Source organism: Manihot esculenta, chromosome 2 (genome assembly GCF_001659605.2).
Source record: "Manihot esculenta cultivar AM560-2 chromosome 2, M.esculenta_v8, whole genome shotgun sequence".
Classification (NCBI taxonomy): Eukaryota; Viridiplantae; Streptophyta; class Magnoliopsida; order Malpighiales; family Euphorbiaceae; genus Manihot; species Manihot esculenta.
Genome location: NC_035162.2, coordinates 10,448,179 through 10,460,550, shown reverse-complemented (window position 1 = coordinate 10,460,550; position 12,372 = coordinate 10,448,179). Strand labels below are relative to the sequence as shown.

Below are 12,372 nucleotides of genomic sequence, written 5' to 3'. Positions count from 1 at the left end.
ATTTTAATATATTTTTTAAAATTTAAAAATTAATAATATAGAAATTAAATAGTAAATTTTTTTTTAAAAATAAATATTTTTAATATAAATTATTTTTGAAGTTAATATCAATTAAATCTAATTTTAAATTTATTAATTTCCAATAGAGGTTTATGATTGTTGGCTGTTAAATCTTTCAATCCAAAGAATCTTGGAAAGGTGATCAAAATGATGTTCTCTTTTATCACATGATACAGTCTATATGTATACTAGTCAACTTTGCTTGATGATATTTATTTTTTTAAATTGAATTTAACTAGATCTATTTAAAATTAAATAAAATGTTTTTGTTTAAAGTAAAATTAAAATATTTTAATAAATCTTGACTCTTATTTTAAAATTAAGTTATTTTAATAAATTTTAATAATTTGAGTTAATTTAAATATTGTAACAATTCCCAAGTGATGAAAAAGACAAATCATAATGATGTTAAAAAAATTAAAAATAAAACTCATATCACGCCGGGTTCTATGGATTCAAATGAAAAAAATTTAGAATTTCTAAAAACGAAAAGGTCAATTCCAACGAAAATTCGTAGAAGTTGACTAATTAAGTCAGTACGATTCATTTTTTTTAAATTTTTATTCCCAAGTTTTTGTTTTTTTTCTATGTACAATCTCAATTGAAGGTCCACAAACAGGCTAAGTTCACAATATTACATATTAAAAAGAGAAGCCCACCCCTAAACTACAACGCCCAGTTCACAAAATACCCAAAGCATTCAGCACCGACGTCTCTATCGTCCTCATAATCGCCAGCCAAATAACACAAGTAGAAGTAGCCGGAAAACATTAAAGAAGAAAAAAAAAAACGAAAAAAGCACAAGGAAGAAGATCAAGAGTAGACAAAAAAAAAAAGCCAACAAAGTCCAAAGAAAACCTAATAAATCGATATCATTATGGCAACACAGGCGCAATACTAACCAAAATAAGAGGCTAAAATTTATGCTGTGACGCTTTCCCAATCAAGCACAGTGGGCACACAGAACAGAAGCCACAATTAAAAAGAAAAAGAAAAAAAAAAAATTAAACAACAGGCACACCAAACTCGGCAAGAAAAGACCAAAAGAGAATGAGACTGAAAAAAAAAAAAATTATATAACGGGTTTCTTCTCCGATCTTAAATGATTAACTTAGTATTAAATATGTTATTATACATATTTAATAGTTATTTACTAGTGACAGCTGACCAGCCATAACTTTCAATACAATAAGAGAGTTTTGATTTTTATTTATTTATTTTTTTATCATCCTAAACACATAGTGATATATTATTTATCTAAAAACTTACTCTAGACTATTGTTATAGATTAGCATATTTAAAAAGCAATGTGAATAAGTTAAAAAAAAATCTAAATAATATATTTTTAACATATAAGTTAATACATTTAAATTGTTTTATAAAAATTGTATTTATTATGTCATTACAGATATTTATTTAATATTTTATCAGTATCGAGTGCCTTCACAAGATTTCAGACCAGACAATTTAGAAGCCTTATTCAAGCTTCAAATACTCATCCCGTTTAACCATTTATTGTGAAGTGTTGAAATTTAATTCGTTGCTTACTTTAAATTCGAATGGAATATTAAAAAAATCAAATTTATTTCGTTTAAAAACAAATTAACACTCTCGAATTAGTTATAGAGAGTTTCAATAATTTAGCCATACTTAAATTTTAATGGGTCGAACTTAATTACTCACGAAGCTTAAACTTACTCTTAATAAACCCATCATTCGCAGCAAGATTTAAACAATATCACTTTCTTTGCCATTCAAAATAACCTGCCCTTGTAAACACAAATAAAGCATCAACAGCTACAACAAATAGCTTTCAGACCTCGAGGATTTAATTGTACATGCAGAAGCCAGTGATGGTATGAAAGCTCAAATGTCCAACATGTTTAAAACACTCCTGATGTGATGCCCCTTCAAATTTGAACATTCTTTTGATTTAGCTGATAATAGATCAGTTCAGGAACCCTTCCGACACCAAAATCCAACGCCATATAATTATCACTTCTCCTCCTCCTTAGGCTTGTCTTCTTCCTTCTTTTCTTGGGGCTGTAAATAAAACAAAAATGACAATGAAATCATATTCAAAATTCTTTCATTACGTAGAATCCCTAGCATTAGAATGGAATATCCTTTTGTTTTGCAGAGTAAAAGTTATTTTCAAGACCCATATAAACAGTAAGGAACAAGCCTGGAAGAAAGAGAAGGAAAATAAAACATGAATCGAAAGTCAACCATAAGCGATTCACTTGGAAAAAAAAAAAGACGGTAGAAGTTCAATGAACTCACCTCAGACTGGCTTTGCATGGAAGCAAGCAAATCTTTGACTGAAGGATCATTTGGATCAACTCCTGGAAGCTGCAGAAGCAATGAACTAATAAATAACTATAGCATTGGGTTGAGACCACATATATGTTGGATATGAGAAGATGGATTCTTCCAGTTAAAATTTAAGAAGCCATACCGAAGCAAGGATGGAGGATACGAAGGACTGGTCGGCCAACAATTTGCTCATATCTGTCTGGCTTCCTGAATCTTTTGTACTGTCTTGCACAGACAATTGAAGAGCTGCAAGAACCACCAGGGGCATTAACAGAATGCTTGCAGCAATCATTAAAAACTTTAGCATTGTCAGTAACAAAATTAAATTCTAGAAGACTATGAAAGATTAGATGCCAGATTTAAGAAATATACACCGCAGGACATGGCTTTATCAATTGACGAAACCAAAGAATTTCAGAGGCATTCCTATTGTCATCTCTGACCAACAAGAATAGCAAAATTCAAAATAGTTATATTTGTCAGACATGTCATCGACCAACTTCTTTGGTAAGTAAAATGCCAGAAATCCCCAATACTTGCCAAATACATCCTAAGCATGTGATTAGTATTTCTGAGTTTCCGTGTACAAATTCGAGAGCTAGCCCCAACAAGTTCCATGGTGTGACCATGACTGACAGGAAAAACACATGCATGCACAAGCAATAAAGTTACTGGACATAAGGATTCACCAATTGCCAAGTCTGGATCATCCGTAGCAGCCTCTGACATATCAGTATCTCGCAGTTCATGGCTAGAGGCAGGGTCGTCCATTGACATGGCAAGAGCTTGTTGTAGGAGCGCATTCTCTTCATCCTATAATAATTAATGTAAGTTATTATGTGTAAGACGTAGATTAACCCCATGCCAGCAATATGAAGCACAAGCAAGCAATATATAATATATATATGTGTGTATATATATACATAGAGAGAGAGAGAGAGGACCAATAAATGATAAGAAGGCATAACAGTTCGGAATCCAAAATTCTAACAAGATGTTTTATTTTAGAAGCAGACAATTAAAAAGGCAAAACTTTCTTCCATTGTATCATGAATCTTCGCCTAAGATTATAATAATGTTCATACACGGGACAAAGTCCAGCAGCTTTTCTGGCATTTTGCAAAATCCCATGTAGGCTCAGCCTGATAGGTCATGGGTTCAAATTGACCCATATATATATTGCCCAGTCCAAATGAAGGCGCCAAAAATGAATAGCATAATAAAGCTTAGAAACATTCAGTCTCACATCCACTAGGTATTGGCAAAAATTGCTGGCCAATCATCCTCCCACAAGGTGCCTTTTATAGTATTATCAACATGGTATTAAGCCAAACTGCACTTTTATATTCGCTCACTGGCAAAGGTCAAGTCTTGCAAACTTCACACTCTATATATCCAGTCCTAGGTGTGAGGAAGTGTGTTACGTTACAAACCGCTAGGTATTGGGTATAACAAGCTTCATATAAAACTTCGGCAATCCTCCTTCCACATGGTGCCTTTTGCAATGAAGTTAAATCTGGCCCATTTTACATAAAGGGCGGGGAAAATTAAAAAAGGACCCATTACACAATCAAGCATGGTATAGGCATTCACCACCAACTGTTATAAACAGGCAAGGATATCCGCTTCAAGCTAGAATGTACAAACCGTTAAATCATTTCTCTTGTTGTCAGCTTCAGGAGCTGTAATACTGGCACTTTCAGTCATAGTTGCATCCTGAGAGCTAGTTGGTTGCTCCCCTCCTTTTTCCTGCTTAGAGGCTTCCTCAGCAGCCTTTTTGGCAGCTGCTTCTTGCCTGGCCCTCTCCTCCTCCATTGAAACTCTAAGAGCAAGGGCGAGTTCAGGATCAAGGTTGGGATCCACACCAAATTCAAAACCAGAAACACCACCGGCTGCAGCTGCTGCTGCAGCAGCAGCAAAACCACTTCCACCTTCCCCATCACCAGTGAAGATGGGTGTGCTAGCATTGGACAAACAAAATAAATAAAAAATCAGTAAAGCAATGAAGTTAAAGTTTGGCACACACAACAGGGAAGATTACTACCTGATAAGCACATCAGAAAGAGCATTTGGACCAGAAGGAACATGAACGATGTGGCTGCTGTCATTATTGTTAACAGCAGAAAGAAGAGCTTCCAACTTCTCTGCCTTCCCATCATCGTCTTCACCAAAATCAACAATATCAAGTGCAACACTGTTCTTTTTCAACCTTCTTCCAATCATCTCCAATGCCTTCTTATCATGTTTAATGGGGCTGCAAGCACCAATTTTATATTGATAAAACATTAAAACTATAAGAAAAACAAATTAAGAGAGACCACTAGGCGCTAGCATGTATGATGAAACACACCTTCCAGCAAATACAATAATCCTTTGTTGCTGCTTTTTGTTTTGACGATGCTTGAGAGCTAATTGTGCAACCTGGATACCAGCAGCCAAGCTCAACTCCCCACCTATTTCTAAACCTAAATTGAGGGGAGGGCATCACATTTCAATGTAATTTTAGATAGGCTTAGAAACAAATTAAAATCCTACCAAGCTGTTAAAAGGAAATGACACCAATTCACTTGTAGAAAGTTTAAATAACATACTATGTACTTTATTCTATTTGGGAAGTAAAAGACTATTTTCCAATTACAATATCCAAAATAAGAGTATCAAGACTTAAATCATTTTTACAGACTATGATTGGTATTCATAAACCTAAGGCCTACATAAAGTTAATCCACTCAATATACTATTTCCTACACAGAACTAATGCTTTGAAAACATAAGCCAAGCTATTTGAAGCATAAATAGTTGCTTCAAGCTTACTACTATAAATATAATCAAATCCTAATTGGAAAAGGAAAACCATGAAAACAGCTGTCATTCAGATAAAAATATTAAAGAATTTAAAGCTTCCACAGCTCTTCTAAGAAGACACCAATCGTAGAATGCAAATAAGATTAAAGTGACCTACAAATAAAATAGGAACATGTGACCTTTTTTAAGTTCCTATCCTACACAACAGACTATGGTACTTATTAATTTTTTATGTCATTGCATATTTATAATGTGAAAGTAAAAAAAAGTTTAAACAAATGCGGGATAGAAAATTAGTTGACAAATAATATCTTAAACAACCAAAGTTCATGGCAATTACTAATATTGACCTTGCATCGAGTTCTTGCACAATTTATGCATTAAATGCAGTTTGATACTAATAAATTGTATAAGGCGTAAAAATTCTCCACAATGTCAATGACACTTATTTAACTTCTGGAATGGCTTGCTTTTTGAGACATCATGACCAAAACTTAAAACCAATAGCAAACTCCAGGTAAAAGCCCCTTGTGGTAAAAGGATTGACTGCTGGAATAAACCTCACATCTCAAAAAGGGAATGAGGAGTTATGATCACTGTTTGAAAGTCATCTCCAGCACTGCCCAAATGCTGGAAGAGTACATCTAATGCAAAAGAACACCAACCCTATCACCACCAGAAGCAACATGTGCAGATTTAAAAAATCATCAACTAGTTGAGCCACATCAGTTAGGACTTAGGTGATAACCGTATTACTCGAAAACTACCAATATTACATTCATTAAATAATTGAAAACATATCACTCCATCCTAGAACAAACTGCAAAGAACTAACAGCCAATATATCAATGAGGAACTTCGCACTCGCTTGTCAGCCTCCATACACTTAAATGGGAAATAGATTACGACCTGCAGGTGATTCTTAATATGAGTAACTATTAGATGTTCATTAGGCATTAGCAACCACACGATGAGAAGAAAGATAAATTTCAGATACTTATACACAACAGTAAGCTTGCACCAGACATCACTGAGGTTCAATTAATGGCCGCCAGCTATGGTACAAGGTTCAGGTGAACAGGAAAAGGCCGGGTCCCTCAATTTCGGTTCCAGCATGATTATAATCAAATTCAATTTAAAATTTTTTTCTTTCTAAAAAATGGAAAAAAATAATAAAACTAGGTTTTGGCTGGAATTCAACCGGCTGGCTCCTATCTAATTGGGTTTCTGACTCGGAAACCAGACTATGGCCGGTCTAGGTCCAGTGGTGAACCAAAAACACATAAGGCCTAAGTCATCTACACAGAGAGAGGAAAGAAGCTAACCATGCATGCAAGCTAAGATCTTGCCGAGGTCACTAGTAGGCGTGACCAAAACACGAACCCCTTTTCCTGCCATTGTGAGAACTCCCACCGTATTCTCCGGATTTGACTGCAAATACAATCCAGACCACCACATTCACTAACAATTTCTCAACCCACAATCAAACACTAACTGCTGTTTCAAAAAAGTCAATCTAAAGAAGAACTGAAAAAATAAACAAAGAAAATACTTAAAGGATATATATATCAACAACAATAATATCAATTAAACCTGTGTTTTAGCTCCACAAATAAGATTAATGGCATCAGCTTGAGCTTGAAACCTGGAGGGGGAGTAATCGCCGTTTCGCATCCATTCCGAATTATCGATACATATCATCGTCGCCTGTTCATAAGATATCATAATACAATCAAATTACCGACATTAACGAAAAAATGGACTAAGAATATCAAGAACAATCATAAACCCCAATTTAACGAAATTATAAGAAAGATTAGGGTTTACCTCGAGCACCATGGTTAGTGATTGGCAGGAGAAGGATACACGAAGGATTGAGAGATAGACGTTTTCGATTAATTGAGAGCGCAGAGAGAGAGAGAGAGAGAGGAGAAGGGAAGAATCGGGTTTTACTTGTACAAGAAACCAGACGATTCCGACTTAGAGCACGAAACTAGTATTAAAAGTATAGTATTAAAAATTAAACCAATCGGGTTTTGGTTTTCTTTTACTTTTATAAAATAATTTTATAGTATTAAAAGTATTCTATATTATATACATATTAATTTAAGCCAAATGTGACAATACATGTAACAAATTTTCTTTTTTTTTTATGTTTTTAATATTTATAGCAAATCAAAATTTATTGATTTAGGGGTGTTTATTGTTTGAATTAAATTTAAATTCAAAACAACTTTATCTATTATGATAGATTAGTTATTTAAATTTGCAATTATAATAAAAATAATTAATTTTAATATTACAGGTGCAAAAAATACTAATTTTAACTTTTAGAAATTGAAAAAAAATAAAAAGTAAAAATTATTGAATTGAGATATCATACTCCTAAAAATAATAAAAATATAAAAATAAATTAATATTATATTAAAAAAATTAAAAGGAAAAGATATAGAGTTAGATTAGAATGTGACAACTGGTTGTAGAATAATTACTTGTTAGTTTATTAATAAAAAATTATAAAAATTGAATAAAATATTATAAACAATTTAATATTGCCATTTAACAAATTTTATCAGTTTAAATTAGTTGGATTGGATGGATATAATGGATTGATCCATTCATGAATATTCCTAATTGGTGAACGCTAGATTTCTCCAGCCCGGTCTGGGTTCCGGCCCACGGTATCAGCCTATTACTTGGAGACCTTTAAACCTCTCGCATGAGCCAGGTCCAGTCCATTTAGCTTTAGGACCGGTCTCCAGATAATTTCCCCCATCAGACCGGCCCGGCTCGTTCGGCCCAACAGATAGGTCTTCTCTGGGCTCAACCTTTATCTTATCTTCCGGTCTAGCTCGGAACTAGGAAGGAAACCAACTCATCTGTCCGGCGGGTCCATCCGCATGCGCATTCGAGGATAATCAGGGGCCGTTACGCATGGGGCAGAGATCTGATTTCCCCGTACGTTCATATCAATGTGGCAGGGACAGGTGGACCAATGATAGACAGTCTGTTATACGTCATTAGCAGACAAAGGAAACAGATAAAAGGGGAAATGCCCCCTCTCTAGAAAGAAGTTTTTTCCCCAAGCTAAGAGAACCCCTGTAAAACCCTATTTTATTGGATCTCAGATCATCAAGTGGCGCCATCTGTGGGAAACGAAGGAGATCTTTTCATCACCGGAGTTCCACTCTTACAATACCCACTGAGATCCACGATGGCTAACCATAATGAAAACAACAATCTTAACACTCCCAATGACCTGAGCTCTGCCCAAGAGGGGCAGCAGTTCTCTTTTTCTAGTCCTACAACTCCAAACAATCAACCACCCATCCCTTTCAACCCCTCGCCAAGCCTGGCAGGGAATGCGTCCGCCGCTGCCTTGTCCAACCAGGACCTCCAAACCATCACCCTTCAGTTAAAAAACACCGCCCACTGGTTGGAGCAGATGATGCAACAACGGGGCCTCAGCACCCCAGCAAATGTGTTGCCGATGGTAGAAGAGTCCCGGACCAATGAACCTCAACCTACCTTTAACCATCCCCAAACTGTCAGCCGAGAAACCGGGGACGGGGGGCGAAGGGCCGTAGAAGAGGAGGAACCGGAAGCTAGGGTCCATGAAAGGAGGGTGAGGGAGATGATTGAGAATGATGGGGCCGACAGTTATTCTACCGGAATAACCAGGTGGACAAGAAGCGAAGCGGAAGATGAGGAGTGCCGCCTGGAGAAAAGGCCCAGACAAGAGGAGGAGAGTGTAGATCAAAAGCTGCAGAAACTAAGGGAGCAACTCCTTGCCGAGTTGGGGACGAAGGATCAGAATCAGGCTCTCCTGCCCACCTCTTCACCCTTCTCGAAGTGGGTGCAGCAAGAGACCATCCCCAAGAAGTTCATGATGCCTCCTATAGCAGCATATGACGGGGCTGGCAACCTGAGAGAGCACGTCTTGAACTACAAGACTTTCATGGAGCTGCAGACTTTGTCAGATGCCTTGATGTGCAAGGTATTCTCCACGACGCTCTCGGGGCCAGCACGGGCATGGTTTAACAGCCTTGAGACCGGAAGTATCAGAAGCTTTGGAGACCTGGCCACTCGCTTCATCACCCAGTTCATTGCCAGAGTGCCGGCAGACAGGAAGACAAGCTACCTGGAGACAGTCAGGTAGAGAAGGGACGAATCGCTCAGGGAATACGTCGCCCGTTTCAATACAGAGGCCCTGCAGATCCCCGAGCTAGACGAGGGTAGAGTGGTGGAAGCCATGCAGAAGGGAACGACCTCACCTGAGTTCTTTGGCTCGCTGAGTAGGAAGCCTCCCACCTCACTGGCGGAGCTGATGAAGAGGGCTGAAAAGTATATAAGGCAGGATGATGCCTTGGTAACAAGTAGGTTTGCTAAGGGAGTGGCAGATAGGGGGAAAGCCCCGGAGGAAAGGAGGCCGGAGAGACACGAGAAGAAGTACCGCAGGAAACCTGAGCCTTACAGGCAACCCTGGGAGCAAAGGGACCAAAGACCCCTCCCTCCTCGGGCCTCAGAACAGAAGACACTTCCCCCATGGGTTCCAGAGAAGCCGACCCCACTCAATGCCTCTCGAGCCGAAGTGCTCATGACCGTCCAAGACAAGGAATTCCTACAATGGCCTAGACCCCTGAGAACTGAAGCAGACCAGTGAAATCCTGACAAATACTGTCAGTATCATCACACACACGGCCACGACACCAATAACTGCTTCCAGTTGATTACTGAAATCGAGAGGCTGATAAATAGGGGACACCTCAAGAACTTCGTAAAGAAACAGGAGGGACAGAGGCCTCAACCTAACCCGGCAGTCCCAGCACCAAGGAGAACGAGAGCAGGGCCAGTAAATGATGGGTCCAGTGGGACCATCAACATGATCGTTGGAGGCACAGGAGGTCGGATGAGTCGAAGGGGGAAGAAGAGGAGTCGAGAGGGGGAAAGCAGCAGTGTCGAGATCATGTAAGTCATCGAGCACTCTCCGGTGGCCATCACCTTCTCTCCCGAGGATGCTCAGGGTATTCAAATGCCTCATGACGACGCTCTGGTTATTGAAGCTATCATCCACAACTACCGGGTGAAGAAGATCTTGGTGGATGACGAGATCAAGGTGAACCTGCTGCCATACTAAGTTTTCCAGCAGATGGGAATTCTCGAGGAGCAACTAGTCCGAGACCAGGCCCCAGTGAAAGGGATAGGAGGAATCCCGGTGCCGGTGGAGGGGAAGGTGAAGCTGGCTCTCACTTTAGGCGAAGCGCCAAGAACTCGCACCCACTATGCGGTGTTTTTAGTGGTCAAACTCCCCTTAAGCTACAACGCGATATTGGGAAGACCTGCCCTGTTTGACTTCGAGGCCGTCACCAGTATCAGATACCTGGCGATGAAATTCCCCACAGGGGCAGGGGTGGGAGTAGTTCGGGGAAGCCAGGAAGAGGCGAGAGGGGTGTATCTAGCCACAGTATCAGAGCCGAGCTCAGCAGGAGAAAAGCTCGACTCAGAGGTGCTAGAGGTCAGGGATGAGAAGAAAGAAGCCAGGACCGAGCCGGTCGGAGAGCTGGAGACTTTTCCTTTATCAGAAGCAGAAACAGATAAGGTCTTCAGTCTCAATGCCGGCCTCACTGAAGAACAAAAGACTGAAGTCATGGCCTTGATCCGAGGTCACGCATCGAGCTTCGCCTGGAAGCCTTCGGACATGCCTGGGATTGACCCTAAGGTGATGACGCACAAGCTGAATGTTCTCCCCGAGGCCAGACCGGTAAAGCAGAAGAAGAGGGTAGTTGGAAGGGAGAAGCAACAGGCCACCAGGGAGGAGGTCCGAAAGCTAGAAGAGGCCGGATTTATTAGGGAAGTGATGTACCCATAGTGGTTAGCAAATCCTGTATTAGTCAAAAAAGCCAATGGCAAATATAGGATGTGTATAGACTTCACTAATCTCAATCAAGCATGCCCTAAAGATTGTTACCCCCTTCCTGATATTAATAAAATGGTCGACTCTATGGCCGGTTTTGATTATATGTCATCTTTGGATGCTATGTCTGGTTATCACCAAATCCCAATGGACAGGTCGAATGAAGAAAAGACCTCGTTCATAACAGAAGATGGGACCTACTGCTATAAGGCCATGCCCTTCGGGCTGAAGAATGCCGGGGCAACATACCAGAGACTGATGAACAAAATCTTCAAAAATCAGATCGGCAGGAACGTAGAAGTCTATGTGGATGATATGGTGGTCAAAAGTCCAACTTTCCAGTAGCACATGGTAGATCTGAGAGAGGTATTCGAGGTGCTAGAACAGTACAGAATGAGGCTGAACCCAGCAAAATGTGCCGTCTTTATCAGGGGAGGAAAATTTCTGGGGTATATGGTGAGTGAAAAAGGCATTGAGCTCAATCCTGAGAAAGTGGAAGCTATCTTAAGCATGCTCGAACCAACCTGTGTAAGGGATGTTCAGAGCTGTGAAGTCTTCATTACTGGTAGGCAGAGCTAACACCAGTGCTGATGTTAACCTTTTCTTCAGCTCTTCAAAACTCTTTTCACACTGATCAGACCACACAAACCTCTGGTTCTTCTTGGTCAATCTGGTCATAGGAGCGGCAATTTTGGAGAAGTCCTGAACGAACCTCCTGTAGTAACCCGCCAAACCCAAAAAGCTCTTGATCTCTATTACCGTGGTGGGTCTAGGCCAGTTAGCTACAGCCTCTACTTTCTTGGGGTCCACTTCTATTCCCTGTTCTGACACAACATGCCCCAAGAATGAGATGCTCCTCAACCAGAATTCACACTTGGAGAACTTGGCATACAAGCCGTGCTCCCTCAAGGTCTGCAAAACTATCCTCAGATGATGGGCATGCTCCTCTGCATTTCTGGAATACACTAAGATATCATCGATGAAGACAATAACAAAGTGATTCAGATACTGACTGAAAACCCTATTCATGAGATCCATGAATGTTGCAGGGGCATTGGTTAGCCCGAACGTCATCACTAGGAATTCATAGTGCTCATATCTGGTCCTGAATGCCGTCTTCGGCACATCTTCCTCTCGGATTCTCAACTGGTGATACCCGGATCTTAGATCTATTTTGGAGAAACAACCTGCTCCTGCTAGCTGGTTAAATAGATCGTCGATCCTAGGCAACGGGTACTTGTTCTTGGTGGTGACTTTGTTCAACTGCCTGTAGTCGA

General features: G+C 39.6%; 2 protein-coding genes across 2 annotated transcripts in view; both read right to left on the bottom strand.

Moving 5' to 3' along the window:
* LOC110609514 (cell division control protein 2 homolog A) overlaps window positions 1-12,372 on the bottom strand; it is an 80,580-nt gene that overhangs the window by 39,812 nt on the left and 28,396 nt on the right. The window lies entirely within an intron of this gene.
* On the bottom strand, window positions 1,788-7,171 carry LOC110609512 (26S proteasome non-ATPase regulatory subunit 4 homolog). Its single transcript, XM_021749124.2, has 10 exons — window positions 7,009-7,171; window positions 6,775-6,888; window positions 6,507-6,612; window positions 4,727-4,841; window positions 4,421-4,630; window positions 4,024-4,336; window positions 3,066-3,189; window positions 2,519-2,622; window positions 2,344-2,412; window positions 1,788-2,103 (listed from the first exon to the last, which is right to left on the bottom strand). Exons 1-10 carry the CDS (start codon window positions 7,018-7,020, stop codon window positions 2,056-2,058), a joined length of 1,215 nt encoding a protein of 404 aa, XP_021604816.1. The 5' UTR covers window positions 7,021-7,171; the 3' UTR covers window positions 1,788-2,055.

What these genes read in the sequence shown, in the direction of transcription:
- LOC110609512 (XM_021749124.2), bottom strand. An exon ending in ACAAGAGAAATGATTTAACG is followed by an intron (nt 3,190 to 4,023) that starts GTTTGTACATTC and finishes TAATTATTATAG; the next exon opens with GATGAAGAGAATGCGCTCCT. An exon ending in CCATGCAAAGCCAGTCTGAG is followed by an intron (nt 2,104 to 2,343) that starts GTGAGTTCATTG and finishes TTTTATTTACAG; the next exon opens with CCCCAAGAAAAGAAGGAAGA.